Source organism: Nanorana parkeri, unplaced genomic scaffold (assembly GCF_000935625.1).
Source record: "Nanorana parkeri isolate BGI_ZX_2015 unplaced genomic scaffold, ASM93562v1 scaffold67, whole genome shotgun sequence".
Classification (NCBI taxonomy): Eukaryota; Metazoa; Chordata; class Amphibia; order Anura; family Dicroglossidae; genus Nanorana; species Nanorana parkeri.
The window spans coordinates 1,927,741-1,951,995 of record NW_017306335.1 but is presented as its reverse complement, the minus strand read 5'-3'; the positions used below and the strand labels follow the sequence as shown (position 1 = coordinate 1,951,995).

Here is a 24,255-nt window from a genome sequence, read left to right as displayed (position 1 = left end):
TTAAATAAAAATATTCCTGAAAGTAACAAAATTCCTCCTTAATGGTGCAGATACGTATTGTAGCCAGTCCCCTTCATGGTTCTCTGTGTTTGTAGCTAGAGTTGCCACCCATCCGCTTTTACCCGGACAGTCCGGTTTTGGAGTCTCGTGTCCGGGTGTCCAGCCAGCGAGCACCCTGACACAAGATGCTCCGTACCGACACCGGCACTTAACATTTTCTGACAGATGCAGCTGCTGAGGTCCTCGTCAAGCACGATCTCGGGCAGCCGCATCTGCCTGAAACTGGATCTTCTTCTGAGCTTGGGCAGTCTGTGCCTGTATACAGGTGTCCGCAGCTCAGAGAAAGATCTGAGTTTCAGGCAGATGCGGCCGCCCGAGATCACGCTTGCCGGGACGTTGGCAGCCGCATCTGTGATTGCTCCTCCTTCTCCTTCTCTGGCTCCCTGACACTGTGCTGCCTGCTTGCGGACCCCTGGTTAGACACCATAGCCCAGACAGCCCTTAGTGTCGCACAGCTCCCCCGAGAGTCGCACAGCCCACCTGAGAGCCCGCACAGGCCACCAGCCCACCTGGAGACATCGGGGCGCCAGCCCAGAACAATACAGAGTATGTAGCTTCATGTTATTTTGTATTGCTATACTGCATAATGTATTGCTGGGATTTGTAGTCCTCTATAGCTGGTCTCCCTCTCCTCACTCTCTCCTATATTCTCCCCCCAAAAAAATTGCAGCACACAGCGCTAGAGTGTTCGGATTTCACTTGAAGAAAAGGTGGCAACTGTAGGTGTAGCCCATACAGCTCACGGTTTCCCTGTGTTGTACCAAATCCTTTAAGCCTATTCATGGTTTCCTATATTGTAACCTATCATCTTCATGGTTATCCATGTTGTAGACTGTTCTCTTCATGGTTCCCTATTTTGTAGCATGTGCTCTATAGGGCTGTCCATGTTTGAGGTTCAGAGATTGTATCCTCTTCACGACTGCTGTAAAGAGCCATTATGTAATCTGTTAGGGATTTCCTGTTGGCTGAAACAAGTTTGGCCGTATAAGACCTTACCCTAGATGCCGGCACCACATCTGAAAAGACTTGCTAAAAAGATTATGGTAATATGAACATAATCTTTACTAAATGACATTCTCAATATCTTTGTGCTTTCTATGGGCTATTTTTGGCCGGTTGTAGCGCAGTTGTGGTCCCATAGACATCTCTCTGCAAGAAAACCATGTAGTTTTCACAGCAAAATTGCGCAAAAAAAGCATGAAAACAGCTCATCTGCTCGATCACCTAGGTGTGTGCCAGGCCTTAGATGAAAGTTGAGAGGAAATAAAGCATTTTAGTTGTTGTCACCAGCACAGGAATAGAGGCAAAGTCTTTCAATGGAGGCACTTGTTTCAGTGACAACTGTCTAAAAGATGATTTTTGCTCACTTTGGAGATTTCATCTCACTTCCTGTTGTGTGTATTGGAGTGGAAGTGAATGAACATCTCCTAAATGGGGTACAGATGGCAAAAAAAATTACAAAAGTATTAACTATTCCTTACTTTATGAAAAACAAACAAAAAAAGTCTGGGTTTTATTTGCACTTTAATATATTTTTGCAATCTTTTTTCCCTTATGTTCACTTTCTAAAGAAGAAATAAAGCCACGGGCCTCGCCTAGCTTACTCCACGTTCCTGATCTGAAGCGCATCACCAAAAGTGAGTAATAGGGAAGATGGGTCTGCTGGGTGGAATCAGGGACATGGTTATGAAGCATGGTGTGAAGGAAGGACACTGTTGTTATGAGTAGCCAATGGGACTCGTGGTGTGAAGGAAGGACACTGATGTTAAGATTGACCAATCAGACTCTGAGATTATGAGTAAAAACATCTATTACTTTGTCTAAAACACTCAGGGAGACTTTATTTTAGTACTCTTAAAGAACATAGTTAGCATCAACACTCTCGTATTTGTGGTATTCTAATGATACTCATCTGGTATCAGGTGGTTAAGTGTGCCAAGTAAACATTGCCCTCTACTACCAGCCGCAACTGCTCCTAATGATTTCCTGTCTTTTTAGCCCATGCACTTCTTGGTTCTCCATGTTGGAGCCTGTCCTCTTTATGGTTCTCTGCGTTATAGCCATCTTACTCATGGTTCTATGTCTTATAGTCATCTTCTCCATGATTTCCTCTGTTGCAGCACATCCTCTTTATGGTTCCTTTGTGTTGTAGCTGTCTCCTTGGTGGTTCCTTTGTGTTGTAGCTGTCTCCTTGGCGGTTCCTTTGTGTTGTAGCTGTCTCCTTGGCGGTTCCTTTGTGTTGTAGCTGTCTCCTTGGTGGTTAATTTGTGTTGTAGCTGTCTCCTTGGTGGTTCCTTTGTGTTGTAGCTGTCTCCTTGGCGGTTCCTTTGTGTTGTAGCTGTCTCCTTTTACGGCTCCTTTGTGTTGTAGCTGTCTCCTTCACGGCTGTTGTAGCCAAAAGTCCACCTCTAGCAATGTTTTGGGACCATGCGGCCCCTTCCTCAGGCAAACAGAGAGGAACGGGCCGCATGGATCATTTGGAGTGCCGGTGACTTTATTATTTTCTTGTGTTGTAGCTGTCTCCTTCACGGTTCCCTTGTGTTGTAGCCGTCTTCTTCCCGGTTCCCTTGTGTTGTAGCCGTCTTCTTCCCGGTTCTCCATATTGTAGCCCATCTTCTCCATGCTTCCTTATGTTGTAGCCAGTCTGCTTCATGTTTCCACATGTCGTAGCCAATCTGCTTCATGTTTCCACATGTTGTAGCCAGTCCTCTTCATGTTTCCCTGTATTGTAACCCTTCTTTTTCGTGGTTCCCGGTGTTGTACCAAATCCTTTAAGCCCATCCTATTCATGGTTTCCTATATTGTAACCCATCATCTTCATGGTTACCCATGTTGTAGACTTTTCTCTTCGTGGTTCCCTATTTTGTAGCATGTGCTCTATAGGGCTGTCCATGTTTGGGGTTCAGAGATTTTGTCCTTCTCACGACTGCTGTAAAGAGCCATTATGTAATCTGTTCAGGGATTTCCTGTTGGCTGAAACAAGTCTGGCCGTATATTTGAGACTTTTGCACCAATCTTTGTGAACCTTTGATGACCTCACCTTAGATGCCGGCACCACATCTCAAAAAAAATTGGTAAAAAGATTATGGTAATATGAACATCATCTTTACTAAATGACAATTTCAGCATCTGTATTTTTGTGCTTTCTATGAGTTCTAGGTGTCTGTGGGGTGGCCCCTCTCTCTGCTCAGTGGCTCCTAAATCGAATTATCGGTGGGGAGGAAGCTTGCCCCAATTGCTGGCCATGGCATGTGGTGCTAATGATCAAGGGAAGTTTTGAGTGCAGCGGGGCGATTCTGTCACCGGACTGGGTGCTGACGGCTGCCCACTGCTTACTGTAAGCTGCGCTAAACTCAACTTCTACTATTGTATAAAAAAAATGTGAACATGTGACAGAATGAAACAATGTTTGAAGTATATCTAAAGCCAAAACTTTTAGAAGGCTTAAAACTGTACAATTGGGGCTGGATTTATTCTCTGCTGCTCCAAGGCCTGGTTCCTCAATGCGCCCCCTTACCGGCCAAACCCCTCCACAAATGGAGAATGGCAGACCTGCAGGCTGCAAACAAGTCATCTCGGCGACATCACTTGCATCGAGAGATAGGAATTCCACACCCTTGCTGCCCCCTGGTGCCCCTCTACTCCCTGCTGCCCCGAGGCCAGGCCTTGGTTGGCCTTGTGGCAAATCCGTCCCTGTGTACAACACACTGTAAAACACTGTACACCACTTAATGCATGAAGAACATCAAATATGGTAGCCCCATGCAGCTATACGGCCAGTGCAATCACAAACTACATATAGATTGATACTTGTTAAACATTAACATGCTGATAAGATTATTTAAATGAAAAATGACCTCATTGAGACAGTTTCAAGAGACAACTTTCACTTATTCAAGATGCAACTTACATCAGAGTATATACAACTACATGCAGTGATAAACTAATATAATTGTTTTGTTTTTTTTCCCATTTTCTTGCTGGTACTGGCACAGGTCCTCTGATACCTCCCTATATGTGATAATTGCTGGCATCCATGACCGATTCTTAAACAAATCAAGTGAACAGGTCAGTTCTTTCTTTCATGCAGGGCGGCCATATTGTTTTTCTGCACCCTTCCAATTTCTGCAGGTTTTGGGAACAATAGGTAATAGTTTAATATCCTGGGGGCCTGTACTGCTCTCTGTTACCTTTTTATCAGGAAGATCTCTTCCCTTTCAGGACAGTCTAGGTTTACCTGTGAGCCGCAAGCAACTCAGAACTCATGAAATAAAGTTATGACTGCAAACAAGCAATACTTACCTGTCCTGCTGTCTGCTCCAGCCAATTCCACTGGGTTTATGAAATAATCTTACACAAAGCTCTTCTGCATTTAACACATCTGAGAGTGTCGGATGCTGGCATCCCCCGCTGTGTTTCTGTGGTTTCCTCCATCAGCTATTATGTCACTACAAGACACAAGCTGGTAGGAGGAACCACAACGCACAGCAGGGGATGCCAGCATACAACGCAGAAGACCTTTAGACAAGAGCATCTCTTCAACCCAGCAGAGTTCTGGTGTAGGAGGGGGACAGGTAAGTGGAGTTTGCTTTGCAACAAGAAATGCATTTTATCTTTTAAAAAACAATGAAAGAGTTGCTTGAACTTGCGGTCCCTTAGATATGTTTATGGACCATTCACAAAGAAGCCAGTGACACCCTAATTAGTAACTGAGTGGATTCCGTTATTTGGAACTGGATATACACTGGAGTGGTGATCATTGAGAAGATGTTTTCCAGGTATTTGCCTCCTGGGCAAACTGTTCTGTTCCGTTATAATATGGTAAGGGGGGTCCTGTGGACCTTCTGCAGTCTGCCATTTATGGGAGCCCGATGACCAAGGATGGTCAGAGAGTGATGGTCATTGGCCAAATAGGAAATTGATGCACACTACTCAGTAATACACGATAATTAAGAAAAGTAATTCCTAATTATTAAATAATTCCTAATTATTATTCCGTATTATATTATAACACAGGGGGTTGGAAATCTTACCTGATAATTCCTTGCATCCAAAATAAAATAGATGCCAATCGGTTCCTTCCCACCATTGACCAGAGTCCAATTGCGAGGGACCTGAAGCCGATGCCCCACTCCCAAGTGAACTTGCCAGGGATCCAAAAGGATCCTTCATTAAACGTATAGAACAGTTTTCAAATATCCAAATATACCATATGTGGGGCTGGGAAGTTCACTTCACTGTAAAGTAGACATGTGCACTGGCAAAAAATGAGTTTAGCTTCGTTTTGTTTTGATTCGGATTTTGCGTTATTTTGTTTTTCTGGATTTGAGTCCGAAAGTCAATTCGTTTCGGGATTCAGATTTGGACGAAATTTCATTAGCAGTAGTCTGTACGAATTTTTCGTTCGTTGCAGTGAAGTGACATTGAAGACATTTTTTTTTTTTTAAATGTCACTTTGCTGCAACGAAAATTCGTCCACAAACGAAAATCTGTACAGACTACCGTTAACGAATTTCGTCCGAAATTTTGTTTTCGGAAATCCGTATTCGTTTTCATTCGTCATTTCTTTTATTCGGAAATTCTCCGAATCCCCCGAATAATGAAAATTCATCCCAAAAACGAATTTTTCCAAAAACGAATTGCACATGTCTACTGTAAAGCTCTGGCTGTCATGGCGGAATCAAGGATAGCTGAAATAATTGTTTTGTACTGAGTTGCATTGCAAGCATTATCACTTTGTTTCTCTTTGTCTTCTGCAGAGAAGAAATGTCCTGACTATCGCAGCTCATGAAAACTTTAACCCCCTCACCTATGAATATGATGTGGGGTTGCTTCGTGTGAAAGAGCCCTTCACGTTCAATGACTTTGTGCGTCCAGTCTGTCTGCCCAGAAAGGATGAGCCCATCGAGCCGTCCTCCCTTTGTGTGGTCACTGGTTGGGGCAACACAGAAGAAGGTGACTGCCCAAAGAAGAATAGTCATAAAACTTTCCAGGTTGAACTATCAGAATACTATTGCTATAGCTAAGAGATGTTAAAGGGAATGTCCACCCAAATCTAGTATTTCGGTTACTGGTGGGCTGTATCCCCCACTTACATCTCTTATGTCCATCATAACACCTTTAATTCCAACTTCCAACTCCAATTTTTATATTTTATTCCATATCTAGTTGGAAAGCTTTCCAGACGCTTGCAGCAGCTCCAGGTCCCCATTCTCAATTCCAAGGTCTGTAACACTACCTACTATCCCAGGATGATCTCAAAGCACATGATCTGCGCAGGGTTTCCAGACACTGGAGGAAAGGACACCTGCAAGGTGAGAAGATTATCTATCAATACTGAGCCTGGACCAAGTTATTAAAGTGGACCATTCAGTGACTTTTTAAGCAGTGCCGGATTGCTCACAAGGCCACCGAGGCTCGGCCTCGGGGTGGCAGGGAGCAGAGGGGGCGGTAGCGGTCTCCCGACGCCCGGAACATGCAGTTCCCTGGCGCTAATTTCGTTTTCTACATTTAGGCCTGCTTTGCACAAGCAGGGCTAAATGTAGAACGGGGAAACCACTTGTTTACAAGTGATCTCGGCGATGTCACCAAGATCACTTGTAATAAGACTGCAGGCTGTCTGTCCTCCCCCCGCACCCACCTCTTTCCATGCTGGCTCCGTCCTCCCGCCGCCTAGTATCTCTCCGCGCTGTCCACTTCAGGAAGGAGAGCGGGGAGCAGAGAGGCAGCCTTCCCCTCTCACCTGTCACAGGAAAACGAGCACAGTGCTGTGCTAGAACTCCTGTATTGGAGGTGACAGGGCCAATGAAGAGAACCTGTCACCTCCAAATGTACGTCTGTTCCGCCAATCAGTGCTGGAGGAGCGGGGAATCCAGTCTCTCCCCTGTCACGACAGAGAGCCGTGACTGGATCGAGAGATGAGCGAACGCCGGTATCTGTTTGCTCACTTCCCGATCTACTGAGCCGACCTGTGACAGTCTCATTGTCACAGGTCGGCTAGAAATATGAGGTGAGTGAAAAGCACTCACCTCATAGTTCTCCTTTTAAAAGCCAACCTCAAAACCCAGTCACCTCTCCAGTGATCAGACTGCAACATTGTAACGAGTCACAAGGTGATAGGCTTCAGCAGGGGATGCTCTGTCAGACATTTATGAACACAGGCACTGGGATTTACATGATTGTGTCATCTCTGAGCTGACATCTCAGTCCAGGAAAAAGATGGTGACTCTGGATGAACAAAGATGCTGCTGTCCTTCTGGAGAGGAAAGTAGATGAAGGCATTGTCACTGGGGAGTACTGTGATCTCTGTGAGAGGCAATGACAATTAGAAGAGTTACACTGACAAATTACTTGGCATGTATCTAATTAACTTGAATAAATATATAAAGACAAGCCATTGGCATCAAACAGCTATATGCACACCAAAAAGATATCCATAGGAATGAATAGCCATATTCTTGTACCTGTGGTGTGCCCAACTGCCCAATAAATGTAGCAAATCTTTGTAGAAATTATTTCAAGTTGATCTAAGCCCTAACCAGAACACATTTAGTATTCTAAACACTGTGTAATGTAAATAATTGACATGTTTATTTATTTGTTTATTTTTCAATATAAAATACTGTTTTTTTTAAATTTCATTCCCTTTTTTTTTTTTATCTCAGTGCAACCTTGTTACAGCCACTTCTTGTCTACATGTATTCGCTCCAGTGGCCACTGTGCCATGTCATGTTGTTGATGGTGACAACAGTGGACCCTGCATTGGCAATAAGCGCCATCATGGCTGCTTACAACCCATTCATTATGAGAGCGTGAGACAGGGTTACAATGCACAAGAGCAATTGGGAGACAGTTGTCACCTTTATAACAGGAAGTGCCTTAGCACCTTAATGGCAGGATCACCAGGTTTTTTTAATGAAAGCTGCAGATTTGAAAAGGTTGCAAACTACTTTTAAAATGACATTAAAACTTTTATTTTGTAACTTTAGCTCATTCCATTCCTCCCCACTCCATATCAGAAAATCGCTTTTTCTATGTATTTTTCCAAAATCCCTTTTTTTTTTTTTAGCTCTTCCACTGTCCACCATCCTACATACTCCCTAGCCTAGGCGAGAATGGCATACCCTGGGCCACTCGTACCCTCGGATATTTACATCATATATCCCAGAAAGCTGCAGGCATTAAAGCTGAACTCTGGCTCCACAAACTTTCTTCTCAATATATTCCTCACCAACCACAAAGTATATACTTTTACCTTGGAAAAGCAGCAGAGACATCATCACTGTGCTGTGCACAGAGTGCTGATAGAAGAGATGTGGGAGGGGCACATCAGGCTCCACCCACTACAGACCTCCTGTAGAAAAGTACAGGAGGGGGTGGAGACAAGACCAGATACCCTGCACAAGAAGAGAGAACAGCAGTGACCGGTCTTCTTTACAGGAAGCTCCTGCACAGAGCTTCCTGTATTCAAGACTGGTCAGTTCTACTCTTTATCTTTGTGCAGGGTGTCTGGTCTTGTTTAGATCTGGAAGAAAAAGACAAAGCTCACCAAGGTTCAATTAAGAATACACAACTCTTGTGTACATAGACAATATTTGCTAATCACCAATTTCTACCTCATCTCTGAGCTCTCACAAGATTTACTTGTTTTCGCGATAGCTTGCGTACTTGTTGCCATAGGGTCATAACGCGACCATCCGCTGAAGTGTCTGATACCGTGGTAAGGTTTAACTAAAATGATGGCCAGCTAGATCTCCAGCGGTGCATGTGCAGGATCTAGCAATACATCATTAAGCAGGCGGGCTGCAAAAGGGCCAGTTTTCAATACTCCGGTATCCAAAATGGTGGCGTGGGACAAGCAAGGCTGCATGAAAACTTCAGCGACAAGTAATACATCAGTGGAGAACGTAGATTTGTAAGGTTGTATTATTTTATTGTAACGTTATTTTAGAAACTGGGTTTACATCTACTTTACATATACCTGGGCTTATTTAAAAACAAAAAGCAAAATTCAACAACGTCCTACAAAATGCAGTAACCCCTTGTATCCAGATTTCAGTTGGGTCAGTGAATGGTGACTTGTGATTGGCTAATTGAATAATCTCGAACACTTTCATTCCAGGGAGACTCCGGAGGTCCGCTGGTCTGTCTCAATACGGACAACTCCTACGTAGTTGATGGCATTGTCAGTTGGGGTGTTGGCTGTGCTAGGGCGAAGAAGCCGGGAGTGTACACCAGAATCCGCTCCTTCTTGAGTTGGATAAAAGACACTCAGCAAGGTAAATGATAACCTGTTCAAAAGCAGTATGACCTCAGAGGGAATGTCTGCGTCCCTGCGGCTTGATATAATTGTAATCTTCTCTCTTCTTGTATCTGTTACAGGAAGACGCAACCAAATAAGTGGCCAACTGACCCTGCCGGAGGGACTGAGGAATTTAAGGCTAGGGATAGCGCCCTCTGCTGGTAATGGTGGTAGGTGACCAATTAAAGTGATATGAAAGTCAAAAGGGTTTTAAGCTATTTAAAATGCTGATGAAATCACTTGGATGCTGCTCTTGATGTTTAAAAGCTTTAGTTTCCTGCAGAATCAGCTGGTCCCCTGAGCAATGCCCCTGATATCCTTTTTTAGGGTGGCTCCTTTCCTTTGCAGGATCCTATGGAGCCACCCTTGTAGGTGTAGTAAGCGGTGTGTGATTCCATAAACACACAGGCACAGCAATAAAAGCCACTCTCCTCTCCACTGTTCCCTGCTCATCCCTCCTCCCTTCTCCAAGCTAGTAGATGGGCAGCTGCTAGAGACTGCTCGGTTCCTTTGTGATCTTGTACTAGATAAGGAAGTTCAGGAAAGCCAAGCTAAAAGAGTTGGAGCCGATTGGAAACATGAGGACTGTAAGGCTGGGTTCACACCTGGGCGTTTTTCAGCGCTGATCGAATCGCTGAAAAACGCTCAGCAAGTGAAATCCTATAAAATGCTATGGGCATGGTCCCAGCGCTGCTGAAAAACGCCCGAAATAGTACTGGTGTTTCTTTGGGGCGGATTTCAGCGCGTATCCATTGGACCCAGCCTGATAGATTTCGTAACGCACGTCAATTGTGCATTTCGTGGACCGCAAATCGCGGTATAAACGCGTGGCCCAAAACGCGCGTCAAACGCGCATATTAAGAGCGCCCAGGTGTGAACCCAGCCTAAGTGCTTGTCCAAACAGTTAAATAAATATTTTGCTGGGCAATGTATATAGAGCTCTAGGAAGGGGGTATATTCCCCGAAACGCGTCACCTAGCAAGGCAGCTTTGTGTGGGGTCTAACTAGTACCATTCATTCAGTGAATACCATATGAGTAGTATTTTATGTCAGCTTGAATGTTCATTGATTAATAAACCTGTATTTCACGAGGACAAGGCGCTGTCTCTTTTGAATGTATATATGTTTGATCTGGATTCATTATTGAAAAACGCACGCGCCTGTGTAAGCAAAAATCCTTGCACCGGCCCTGCACTCGGCAACTGTCCTTCCCGGGAGCGACCGTGCACGGAGCTGTAAGTGCCGGCCATTTCTTGTGTGAATGAGGACTTTCAGGAAGTGTGCCAGGACGTCAGAACATAGGTAGAAACAGGGACACCAGCACTCCAGTTGCAATGCAGAAACGTGTATTTATTGACGAAGTGCAGCATATCGCACTAATGCAACAAACGTTTCGGGGTCACGCAGGATCCCCTTCCCCAGGCAGAGGCTATGGGAACAGTGTAACTGAAAGGAGGGCAACAGAGCCAGAGAGCGCAGGACAGGGCCGGCCTTAGGGGTGTGTGAGCACCCAAAGGCGCCAGGCGGCCGACACAGCTCGTCCTCCGGTTGGCTTCTCTCCTCCTCACCGCTGGCCATCCGACATGACAGCACTCCCTCGTCCAACTCCGCCCCCCCCGGGGAGGGGGCGCAGGAGGGAGCGCTGCCTGCTGTCGGGATGGCCGAGCGGTGAGGGGGAGAGAAGCCGCGCCCGCAGCTGTCAGGATGGCCGAGCAGGTAGGAGATCGGAGCCCCTGTCATCCTATCAGTTTCAGGATGACAGCGGCTCTGTGCGAGGCAGAGCGGGAGATCGGTAAATATCAATGATCACAGCCTGTTCATTCAAGATTTCCTCAATGGGGAGAAGGACTCAGTACAGAGGCTCCTCCCCATCCAGAAACTATTGATAGTAAATATGAATGGGAAGCCTCTGTACTGAGAGCTTCCCATTCACTGAGTGATGAGGCTGTTAACGTTTTCATTCGTTTAATCAAACAAAACAAATTTTTATGCTATTTTGGATTCAGCCATTGGTGTGTTCTGGAGGCAGGGCACACGACGTCGTATAACACCGCACGTGTTGGGCACCACCATCTTGGTGTATATCTAGGTATACACCAAGATGGTGGGGCCAATATCGGCGTGTGACGTCACCTGACGCCACGCATGCATGGCGTCATGTAACGTTATGCTCGCCACCTCCAAGAGGGTGGTACGCATTCACAGAACATGCCGGTGGCCAACATGGCTGCCGCACATTCTCAAACCAATTATTATGCGCCTGAAAATATTTGTTTTTGAATATTTTTGTTGTTAGGTTTAGATACACTTTAATGAGCACATGGTTTTACGCCTCTGTTTTTCTTGTTTCAGTCTTTGCAGATAGATGAGAGACAAACTGGTAAGCTAGGGAACACACCGACACTTTTTTAGATTTTAACATTTAATACATGTCAAATACATAGAATGAAAAACTTTTTGACAGCCCCCATCCTTCATCCCCAGCGCTGTAGTTTTCCTGCAAGCCTACGAAGTGGCACAAAGCTATACTTTACATTCTTGTCTCAGATGCATCTTCTTGTGTCTCTAGGTTGTCCAAGTCTACAGGTCCTCCCGGCTTGGTCTGGTGATCTCAAATCTTCCGGCTATCCAATCACCTACATGAATGGCCTGGACTGCTGGTGGACTCTTGACTCTTCCTCTGACCATCGGATCCAGATTTTCATCATCGATTTATACCTAAAGGAGTCCCCAAACTGTACCTGGGACGCTCTGAATATTTATGATGGAGCCAGTAATCGGACACATTTGTTGGGTAGGTGTTTTATAGGTGATGGTCAAGGGACATGTATCTTCAGTTGTCAAGACAGCATGGTGATTAAATTAAGGCCTCATTCACACGAGAAACGGCCATCACATACAGATCCGTGCTGCTTGCACAGCTGTATCGGGCAACTCCCGGGAAGGACAGGTGCTGTGTGTGATTTAGTGCGCAGCCCCTGTCCTTGTCTATGGGACTACGCGGCCGTTTGCCGCCCTATGCTCACCCGCCCTGCATGTCCGTGCGGGTGTCCGTACTCGTACGCTGACACGATGTATCCTGTCTGCGTCCGAGTTGGGACCCCCGCACCCGTACAGACCTGCACTTGGGGTGAGCGTAGGGCTGCGTACGGCCACGTAGTCCCATAGAGAAGGATAGGGGCTGCGTACTAACCACACACAGCACCTGTTCTTCTTGGGAGCTGCCCGATACGGCTGTGCACGCAGCACGGAGCTGTACGTGCCTGCTGTTTCTCGCGTGAATGAGGCCAAAAGAGTAATAAACTAAAAAAATTGCTTTGAGTCTCTTCTGCCAAAAATAATCTCTTTCCCCCAGCAGTTTTGTATTTTTCTGTGCACACTGTACACACTTGCCATCTGTAAGATGCCAGGTATGGGCCTTTTGCATCCCCAGTACACTCTGCTCTCCTCCTATCAGCATGCCATTAGAGCTGCAGCACAAAATATTTGCTTCTTGTACTGCTTCTTCTTCCTCATACCCCATTTCTGCTGCGCAATGGCTGATACCAGGTCAGAGTCATGTATTTATACTGCTTGCATTTAAAAAATACATTAAATGATGAATGAATAAATACAATGCTGTTTTAACTTGTATCTTTTGGAGTTAAGCTTTAAGTGAGGTGTAGATGGCCACCACAAATCCTCTTTGAGTAAAATGGCTTCTGTTATGTTCCAGGTTCCCTATGTGGAAATGTGTCCAATTTGACTTTACAGTCCAGTGGCAGCCACTTAACACTCCACTTCCACACTGATGAGTCTGTTACGGGCCGCAGGTTCCACCTCCATTATAGCGATGTCCCCGCAGAAACACTGCGAGCCCAGGAAACTGACAGAGAAAATGGTGAGTTTTGGTCTTTAAAGCTGGCCATACTCCAGTAGACTTCCATCAGAGGGTTCATTTTCAGAACATTCATTGATTTTCTAATTGTTAATGGCCGTAAATCGACAATCATTTTCTACCATAGTGAGCCGAAAAATCGAAGAAGCAGGAAATTTTTTTTTCTCAAAAACTAATAATAATCATAATGCATTCTATATTTGGGAAAACCTTAATCCAGATTAGGACTTTTGTCATCCTGAACATGTAAACTATTATATATTTTATAGGAAACTATCAAAGAGCAAGGCAGATAAAGTGTTTTCTAGTGTATGCTCGATTGTATTCGATTGAATCACAGTGTAATAGATGTGGAATATCCAGTATTTCCTCATGGGATGAATAAATATTACATCATTTTTGTGCGTCCTGAAATCTAATGCTAGACTGACACATTGGCATGACAGTTGAACAAAATATTATAGCAAATTTGTTGGGTCGATGATAGTACCATCAAATGCTTAGATCTTTGTGCACTTCCTTATGAATATTTAATAGAAATTCTTACGGCTTTTGGTTTGTTTTGATTTTGTAGTATGTACCCACCCTGCCTTAGGGGTTGGTTCAGACCACTTAAAGTGCGTTCCAGCGTGGTTAGCTGCCGGAACACACTGGATTGCATCCTGGCTGGCTCACTGTGTTCTGAGGCATGGCGGTGCATTCCAGTCAATGGCACCGCAGCAACACCCCCCACCCGCAGTGCGATCGCCCGCACCAGAACGCATGGCACATCAATGCCTGCGTTCCGGTCCAGTGTGATTGCAAAAAGTGCAGCACTATTTTTTGCGATTGCAGTGGACCGGAACGCAGGCATTGATGTGCCCGTTTTCTGTTGCGGGCGGGGGGTTTAGCAGCGGTGCCATGGACTGGAATGCAACTCCATGCCCCCTTCCACCCCAGAACGCAGGGAGCCATCCAGGATGTGATCCAGTGCGTTCCAGCAGCTAATTTGGATGTGGGGGCGCACTGGGGGTCCCAGAGTGCATTTTTGGTTGCTGGGCCTCCAGTGTATCCCTGCACCTTGTGACGAGGAGTAGGCTACCTCCTGGTACACCTGCATTTAATTTATCGACTGCATCAATATGCTCCCACTTGGAGACTCGTATAAATAGAGTTAGGACCACACTTTGCAGAGGAGCCTTGACGGTGGCGGTGTGGCTTCTACATATTTTTGGCCAAAGGTTTGTGCAACTAAAACCTCTGCTTTTAACGCATACTGTTAGACAGGGTAATATGTTTTGTTGCAGGCTAGCTGGCAGGTTTGCTGGGGACCTTTTGTGTTTTGTATTGTTGTAAGCCTTCCCATGTGCACCCAGCTACAAAGGCTGGTTATAAATGTATGCGGTTACCATCTTTTTCCAGCAGCTAACCACACTGGAACACACTGCAAGTGGTGTGAGCCTGCCCTTAAGCAGGAGTGACTATTTACATTTTGGCTGTGGTCAGTCTGATCTTGATGGGTGTAACCTGGCCGCAGAGCAACCAATAATGATTATGTTATGAATATATACTTTATGTCACCCTAGCCAATCAATAGTAGGTTCATGGCCAGTGGTGCATGCAGGGAGAGGACATAAATATTCGGGGCTGACCATGTGGGGCTCTCTTTCTCCCCCAGGCCTCCTGTCTGTGGGAGGGTGCTGTGGGTTGTCTAACACTTCTAGGCTCGCTGCCTAGGAAGAGAAGCCATGTGTTCAGACTGAAGCCTCAGTCAGTGAGGGTGAGGATGGAGATTACAGAGAACAGCTTCTGCTGGTACATGCTGCTGATCTTTTGCTTGCAGTAAATTTATTTAACACCTTTTGGGAGAGAGGGTTATGGCACAGGACACCCATGGACTTGCATACTTCCAAACGAGGACAAAAGTACTTACAGCCAGCACAGATAAAAAAAATCTTTAAGCTGGCCCAGCATTCTACAACAAGAGCTCCTGGCTGTACTTAGTGAACTTAAAGGATAAAGCCCCCCCCACTGCTAATATAAGGACTAAATGATGCCTCTTGATCCGAACATCTTCTGCTTTCCTGTAGTTTTTAGCAGTCCCTCCAGAGCTGGAGCCAGTCTCCGATCCAGTGCTGACTCCTCTGTGCTAGCTGGCATTTCCTGTCCCACGGAGTCTGTGTGGGTGCACGCTGCTCCATAGACTTACCTTGGGTCTCTCCTCGTCTTCCGGCCGAAGATCTGAACTGCGACTGCGCCCGTCCCAAAGTCCTTTTCAGCCGCCCGAGAATTTTCAGATGTTTGGGCGGGAGCCCTTTTTTGAAAACTTTTTTTATTTTTAATCGTTTTGCATATAATTACTGCTTGCTAGCAATAGATACATGCAAAAACTGCTGGGGTCAGTCAATGGGGAGAAGTCGCCATACTAGAATCAAGGACCAAGCTTCTATCCAGCTTCTCGGGCTTCTTATTCTGGCTGACATTCCTCCATGGCATCTCCATCCTCACACTCTAGGCCTCAAACCCATGCCTCTGTCCAAGCACATAGTCACCTTCCTCAGAGTATCAGACAATCCACAGCATCCCACCCCCAGGTATGAGGCCCAGGGGAATACTGGCTTCCCAAGGTCAGTCCTAAACATTTATACCCTCCGTCAACATGCACCACTGGCAATAAACCTCCTAGCGGTTGGTCAAGGAGGTGCAAACATTCCTCACTCTGATTACTACAGTCTCCAACACTGTTGAATACCTTGAATGTTCTAAATTATTTATTTAATAAATTATATATTTTGTTCTTAATCTAATTTAGGTGTATTGCTCCTTTTTAAAGGTAGATAGCTTATATATTTTTTATGTTTTTAAAGGAAACTGTGGGAGGTCACTGATCGATCCTATGCCGAGAGGAGCCCCTATCACAATACCTGAAACTGTTACTCATGAAAGAGGGACAGGGCGGATGGTCGGAGGGCACGCTGCCACCTGGATGTCATGGCCATGGATAGCCAGTATCCAGAACAAAAACGGGAAACACTACTGCGGAGCAATAATCATCAGTGAGAGGTGGCTAGTGACCGCCGCGCACTGCAGATTCATGTAAATATTTCATATAAGGTCTAACTCATGAGTAGAGTTGAATGCAAATTTTGGATGACATTCTATTCGGACCGTATTTCACGGATTCAGATATCTGAAGTGGAATTTCGGTATTATTTTTGATGGTTCAAATTTACAAAAGGCTTCTAAAATAAAATAACCAAATACTGCTCCAATAGGCATTTTTTTTTTTTAACCAATGAAAGGCCATCTTTATTGCGCTTCACACATAAAACAGTAGTGAGATGGTTACATGTTTCAAGCCCTTCAGCTGGCCATGCACTAGATTTCCAAACGAACTTTCGTATCAACGATCTTTCTTTACCACCCGATAATGCCATCAGCAGAATTTTGTTCCTTCGAGAAACATTTTCCATCCTGTTCCTTCAAGTTTTTTAGTCACTCTGGTCAATATTGATTTATTGATTTGACCCCATCAACTAATAGAAAGTCGATGGAAAGCACTTTTGAAAATCCAAGCAGTGCACGGCCAGGTTAAAGCTGGCCATACACCTATAGATTATCTGCAGGTTTTCTATGGTCAGATGGAAAAAGTGCTACTGATTCCTCCATCTACGCTAAACTGTTGGGATTTCGATTTTTGAATAGCACTTGTGGATTGGAAATTCTGAAGGTAATTCATCCATCTTGTATTCACAGTGTTGGGTCAGACCAAGTGTTTGTGGGAGTGACCGACCTTTCACAGCCAGAACGAACAGAAGCCTTTGTGAAACGCACTTTCACACATGATCTTTACGACACAGAATTTATTCCTCCCGAGTATGACCTCCGCCTGCTGGAGCTTGAGACTCCTCTTGCTCTGGGTAAGATTTCTTTTGATAAATGAGTGTGTATTTTCACTGAGGCATATTTGGAGACAGTGGCACTTTACTTTATGCACAGGAAAGGGGCACTTTTTAGTTAATATCCCCCCCATGAAGCCCCGTAAGTGGCGAAACATGTTGGGGTACACTGAGCACTTTATCTAATGGTGGGGAGCTCTGTAGGAAGTAATAATAGGAGTAAGTTCACATCCTGTCTTGTAGACACAACAGGAAGTGAAATAAATGTCACCAAAACAATTGAGAGTTCCCTTCCTGTTCTGGTGACAGCTGTCAATCACTCTGCCATCATCTTCTCTCTGCGGTCTTCTGTCTGCTACCATTGGCTAGCCATGGATGACGCAACTCCAACCACTGAATGAATAAATCAGTAGGCCCCAGGTCATTATAACTTTGATACCCTTATTTGGACATTACTAAGTGCACCCATGGTGACCCCACTAGTGTGCTGAGCAGAATAGTTTGTCTGGTGAAGCAAAGGCAGGGCTGGCCCTATAAAGGGCAAGCCTGAGGCTGTTGCCTCAGGTGGCATCTCTTTGGGTCACGCAGAACCTGCCGCCCCGTTTCCGGCCAGAGCGTCCCAAGTTGCTAACAGCTGGGTGGGGTGAAGTGTAAAGGCCATACACATCTCCCCTCCCAGCTATTAGCAACCTTGTATGCTCTAGCCGGCGCCCCGCCAGTGACGTCCGTGAGCTGGGCGGGACGCTAGCTAGACCTGGGCAGTGCACCACCATGACACCGGCCCGAGCACCATTAGAGTGCACCCAAACAACCCCCTTTCCCCCAGAACGTGACCACCAGCACCCAACCCCGGTGCTCCCCCCAGGTTTCAGGTGGCGATTTATACTAGGGACAACCCTAAACGAAGGGGTCCGATTCCCTCCTAACATGGTGGAGAGCACGTGTAATGTTTCACCTTTTGTGGCTCTGACATGAAATGCTGGCTGCTAGACGTGTGTGTTCCCTTTTTGTTATAACTTCAAATACAGATGTCACCAGCACACCGAGACTCTCAAGTCAGTGTAAATCTATTTAATGGAAATGTCACTCAGAAAATCAAGCGCTTTCGGGGCCACACAGGGTCCCCTTCATCAGGCTCAGAGTAGACACTGTAGAATAGCCAACCATAGCTATAACAAGCGAATGAGATCAAACCATTGTTCATATTATGAATTGATTTTGTATTAGAAATGAATTTTTACTATATTTATGAATCAACTGATCTTATTTCTGGATCAATTCCCCGGTATTTCCCAGAGGTCACCTAAAAGCCCCTTTCTCTTTTGTTGGCATATATTGTATATAGGGGTGGTGTCTCTGTTTGTGTGATGGTTCCTAATTTTTGTATTACTGGGCGAATTTTAAAGACTGAAAACCTTCAACTTTCCTTGTAGGTGCAGCAGTGGGTATTATCTGCTTACCTGAGAAAAGCGAAAAACTTTCATATACCAGCTGTCTGACGGCAGGGTGGGGAGCTGTGAAAGGTAAACCCTGACGATGAACTTCTCCCATTTGCTCTCTTCTGGTCCATTGAATATACCATCGAAAGTGTTTGGTTTTCTTATATCTCTTTAATAAGTGCGTAAAATACCTGTTCATCCTGCCAGAAATCATGAGAGCTGATATAGTCTTGTGCTAACTGTCTGTACTACATTCCCATCAGCTACATTGTTTCCAGCTGTCTCTGAGGACTACAGATCCTCTACCCTCTACTATGGAGATGGGAAAAGAGGGAGGTGTTCTGTAGTAATTTCCTAGGCTGACAATGCTGCACATCCAGGGATACAGCACAGCAAATGAGTGTTGTCACCTTAAGACAGGAAGTTTTTTACTGGCAGGATCACCAGGTAACAATAAAGGGAATGGCAAAAAAAAAGAATGCAGCCACCACATCGAAGGACTGGCGAGCTGCGTTTTTGTTACATGTTTAGATACAGGAGGCTGAGAACTGAAGGAAAGGCAATCTTTATTTTTATTTTTTTTTTACACTGTTTCAGATACACAAATGAAAGTGATCGGCTTAAAGAGGAACTATAGGCTAATAATAAAAATAAACCCAAAGATTTTTATACAATTTATATATCAAAATAAAATAATTAAATGTATTTTAAATATACCCTGACGGTAAAGAGGTCTGGGCACCCCAATAATGATTAGGTAATTCCATTGTCCCCTCGATGTGGTGGAATTCACACTGCTAGACGGGATAAAACAATATTAACAGTTTAAATATATCTGTCTTCAGGGGACCCCAAAAGTCCATCAAATTACAGAGCACCAGATATCTACCAATCAGGCCTCTGTGATTGTTTTATGGCAGGCCTCATAGTAAAACATTAATTAAGCCAGAACTCCAATTTAATTATCACTTGACAGGCCTAGTTAACACACAGGATGGCTTAGCCTGATAATGGGCAAATACTTTGGACCCGGGGGGTAATACAATAATAACTAATATATCTATATCTCTGTCATTTAATCCTGAGCACAGGCATACTACATATGGTGGGTTTAGAAGGTCCAGAGGGCTAAACACCCACATTACCCCTCCTGAGGCAGGCACACTTCACAGGTATGTCAAGTTTGGTATCTATACAAAGCCTAATTCATGAAACACAATAATCGATTGTTTATCAGGTGGTACTGTGTGAATATATATTACAATATGGCTATGGTTAGGAAATTGACAGTTTGGCTGGTAAGCAGATCAATAGAAACTTCAGCCCTTCTCACCTACCTGAGCCTTCCTGATTGGGTGAGGGGCTGGCTAAGTGACTCACCCTAGAGGTGCCCACAAAAAGCTGCTGCACAAGGCAGCTAGGAAGACCTTGTTAACCATCAAAGAGAGGCTTTTTTGTACCATCAAGCAGAAGCTATCATTAACAACACGAACCTTTGCTAAGCCCTACCTCAAGAGATCTTATGCTTGTGCACAGTTTGTAGTTCTATATGTACATGGAGGCAGTGATATTTGCCCATCATATAGACAGACTCTGAGATGGGAATTTTGTTGCAGAAAACCACATATAGCCAATGTCCTTGTTGTACCGTACTCAGACTACAACTTCCATCAGCAACCACATGTGTGCAGGTCTTTCCCTGTCCTATTAACATTAAAGCTAAAGCTCCTGGAAAAGCAAATACTGTCTAAATAGAAGAGTCATGTGTATTCTTACTTGAATCTTGGGGAGCTTTGTGTATTTCATCCAGATCTTTGCAGTAATCCAGTGTGAAACTTGGGGCTTTCTGTAATAAAGACCGCTCACTGCTGTTCTCTCTCCTTGTACAGGGTGACTGGTCTTGTCTTCGCCCCTTCTTTAGTTTTCTGCAGGCAGCCCTTAGTGGGGGGAGCCTGCTGGGTCCCTCCCATGGTTCTGCTCTCTGTACAGTCTTTGTACAGCACAGTTATGATATCACTGCTACTTTTAATAATTGGGTTTGCAAAGGTATTGTATGCTGCACACAAAGTTAAGTTTTATGCTTGGTGGATATTAGGGAATAAATTTAAATAAGAGTTTTCATGCCTGGAGTTCACCTTTTCAATAATGACTCTGTGGAACCTATCCACCCCTATGGTGCCCCTGCTATCATGAGAACGTAGCCCCAGCCTTGTTGTGATTTAGCGTCTACAATACTCCGTATCTGTTTTTTGTTTAGGTTCACAGTTTCCTAAGATACTGCAGCAAGCGAGGGTACCTCTGGTGTCGAAAGAAGAATGCCTGAAATTCTGGGACCAGGACATTACCGAGGGCAACCTGTGTGCGGGGGCAGCCGGCGCCTCATCTTGTTTGGTGCGAAATTCTGCTACTTTAAATGTTGCTACAGCCCGTCATCTCTTCCTGCTGACACGACTGCCAGGAGCATTTGCTTTAGTCCAAATAAAGCTCCAACTTACAAGGAAGCGGTCATGAGACAATTATATGGGCTGCTGTTATGGCTTGTTTTATGCAGATTACTTTCATGTGCAGCTGAACATTCAGTTTAAATGAGCCAAATACATTTCAGCCGCATCAAAACAAAAGGTGTGCAAAGTCCTGCAGTTCATTTTCTGTAGAAAGCGGCCACAGCCTGAGTAGAAAAGCCTGTTCCCTGCCAGCATGCTGCAGAGAAGGACCTGTGCTCTCTGTGTGGAAGCAGTGGTCTTTCGGGAGAGCTCCGACTTGCTCCCTGCCGAGAGCTCTTGCTCTGACTCAGGAGGTAGGGTATCGTACCTCTGCAGAGAGATCACTTCTTCCAAACAGAGAACAAGAGTCCTTCTCTGTAGCATGCTGGCGGGGAACAGGCTTTTCTCCTCGGGATGTGAAAGCAAACTGTAAGACTTTAAACACTTTTTTTTATGTACCTGGAATGTATAAACAAAGTTGAGCTGGGCTTGTGACCCTCTAAACCAGGGGTAGCAAACCTCCGGCCCTCCAGCTGTGGTGGAACTACAAATCCCATTAAGGCATTGCAAGATTCTCACAGCCACAGACATGACTCCCGAAGAGAGATGCATCATGGGATTTGTAGTTTCACCACAGCTGGAGGGCCGGAGGTTTGCTACCCCGGCTCTAAACCTTCCGATCTATATACTTGTTCAAGTTCATTGCAAGAAACGAGGATTTCCCTGACAGCCAAAGCAAGTGGCATTTTGTAAGATCGAAAATTGTGGTCTGATATCAGACTGAATGGGTAGCAATTCTCTAATATTGATGTGCTAACAAGCAAAGTTATTTGAAAGCAGGCAATGGTTAGTAACCCTGTCACTTTTTATTGCTGTCTGAGTCCCCAGTGCAGAGATTTACCCCACTCCATTAGTCCTTGAATCTAATAGGAATAAGGAATCAAAAACCTTTTAGAGTTGTAACCAGACCAAGAGGTTAGGGGAAATCTCCCAATGGGAACACCAGAATTAGTGTGAACTGTCTAAGGGCCATTCCACATTAGCCGCTGGTGTGAATTGGCACAAGTGATATTTCATTGAGTTCTACAGGCACAGCGGGGTGCAAGGTGGTTGTTTTGTGTCACATCCAGCTGCACTGAAAAAAGTACAGCATGCCATACTCTTTTTCAGCGCACACCACCACGTTCCCATTGCTACGCAGTGGTGTGAACCGAGCCCGTCCATGACGATGCAAATTGCCTTGTCTTCTGTTGGGGCTGCGCTGGAAACAACGGCAGCCCCAATGCTGTGAATTGGCCCTACGATGGGAGTTTGCATCACTTTGTAGAGATTTCCTCTCGCTTCCTCTTGTGTCTTTTAAGATGGAAGTAAAGGGAAATCTCCCCAAGAGAGACACAGCAATACATTGAGAGATTGAGAGGGGTTTTAAACCTTCTCTACTCCAAAAAAAAATCTACCTATACATACTTTATCCCTCTATCCCGGCTATGAAGACTTGCACTCAGAGTGATTCTTGAGGACTGTTAAGAACTGCTGTGTTATGTATAACACTACGTATGAAATTAATGTGTTCAGCTTGACTTTTTTTTTCTTTTTTTTCAGGGGGACTCAGGAGGTCCGCTGATATGTAAAGTGAAGAACAAGTATGAGTTGGTGGGAATAGTCAGCTGGGGGAGCAATATTTGTGACCCCGACACTCCAGCTGTCTACACCTCATTGGCAAAATACAGAGACTGGATAGAACAGCAGACCGGAGTATAATAAAATGTTATTCCATCATTGTTTGGTGTGACTCCATCTGCATGGCACCAGAATGGTTCAGACCTCTGAGTCCCCGTTCAACCCTTGGCTTCTGTGAACGCAAAACGTACAACACGCAGGAAAGAAAGGTGGAATGCTCACAGCTGCAAATGCTGCTTGAGCTACTTTTCTGTGATTGATGTTTGTGCGGCCAGCCCATTGATTGGATGGGCTGATGCATGACGACAGCTACAAAAACGCATGCAGACATTCACGCATAGCTAGGTGTGAACGGGGCCTTAGGTTTAACAATAGGCTGGTTAGCCTGTGATGTCCTCCCTTCCATGAATTACTATGCACAGAGTTCAGTTGAATGGAAAGAGGGGATGGGACTAAGCAGCACCTGCCTGAAGGGCTTTCATTCACATTGTACAGAGGCCAGGAGGAGGGAGAGGGTGGCAGTATTATACAGGATTTATAGAGCTCCAACATTTGGTACATTGCTTTACAAAATTTAGGGAGACGGACAGTACAGTTACAAGAGGGTTAGAAGGGCCCTGCTCGTGTGAGCTTACAATCAATTTAATGTATTCGGCACTGTGAGGCTATATCTATATACAAATTAACAGCTGTGTGTGTAATTAGGCTTGGCGTCTAGGCGCTGTCCCTAGCCGCGACACACTAGACCAGGGGTAGCCAAACTCCGGCCCTCCAGCTGTGGTGGAACTACAAATCCCATGAGGCATTGCAAGATTCTCACAGCCACAGACATGACTCCCAGAGAGAGATGCATCATGGGATTTGTAGTTTCACCACAGCTGGAGGGCCGGAGTTTGGCTACCCCTGCACTAGACCATTCCCTATTGAGCCTTCCCAATAATCTGGCCTTGCTTACAGGTCTTGTCTGTTCCCTAGCCTGTGACTAGACAGTGAAAGGAAAAGCAGCAAAATGATGAGATCCTTTCGCTGTCACTCTGCTTGGAACTGCAACATGTGCAGGCGCCATTTTTTATCACAGTGCATTACAACACACTGCAACATGTCGCAATGTGCTGCAGCAAATAGGACTTACATATAGCTTTAACAAAAAAAGAAATCGGTGTAGTATGAACCAGCCCTTAAAAAACTCCAGGAAAACCAAAAACGTACCCTTGCAGTTGGCAAACCACCGCCCGAACACCCCCCCACTGCAAGGGGTAGGTGCTGGTTTTGTCTAGAGGGGTCAAATAAAGCAGCTTTACTTACGTGATCCTCAGTCCTGCCAGGCTGCTAGTCCCATCCCCACAGTCTCTTCTCCCCTGGGCTCCAGTGGTCTAAGGACCACTGACGTCATCACATCTTATGCAGGTCCATTGACCTGCATTACACATGAGGACGCCGAGGGATATTCCATAGATGAAGGAGAGAGATGTGAGCGCTGGCCGTTGCAATAAAGCAAAACTGCTTTATTTGACCCCCCCCCCCACATGACAAATGG

At 45.2% G+C, this 24,255-nt stretch overlaps 1 protein-coding gene across 1 annotated transcript in view; it reads left to right on the top strand.

Moving 5' to 3' along the window:
* The window catches only part of OVCH1 (ovochymase 1), a 38,897-nt gene extending 16,098 nt beyond the window's left edge, over nucleotides 1–22,799 (top strand). The window contains exons 15-27 of the mRNA XM_018576431.1: nucleotides 1,632–1,697; nucleotides 3,220–3,397; nucleotides 4,056–4,128; nucleotides 5,820–6,015; nucleotides 6,229–6,374; nucleotides 9,182–9,338; nucleotides 9,442–9,522; nucleotides 11,931–12,155; nucleotides 13,077–13,241; nucleotides 16,085–16,313; nucleotides 16,974–17,137; nucleotides 20,813–20,946; nucleotides 22,641–22,799. Coding sequence (XP_018431933.1) covers nucleotides 1,632–1,697; nucleotides 3,220–3,397; nucleotides 4,056–4,128; nucleotides 5,820–6,015; nucleotides 6,229–6,374; nucleotides 9,182–9,338; nucleotides 9,442–9,522; nucleotides 11,931–12,155; nucleotides 13,077–13,241; nucleotides 16,085–16,313; nucleotides 16,974–17,137; nucleotides 20,813–20,946; nucleotides 22,641–22,799 — 1,973 coding nt within the window. The remainder of the gene's footprint in view (nucleotides 1–1,631; nucleotides 1,698–3,219; nucleotides 3,398–4,055; nucleotides 4,129–5,819; nucleotides 6,016–6,228; nucleotides 6,375–9,181; nucleotides 9,339–9,441; nucleotides 9,523–11,930; nucleotides 12,156–13,076; nucleotides 13,242–16,084; nucleotides 16,314–16,973; nucleotides 17,138–20,812; nucleotides 20,947–22,640) is intronic.
* The last annotated feature ends 1,456 nt before the right edge of the window (nucleotides 22,800–24,255 follow it).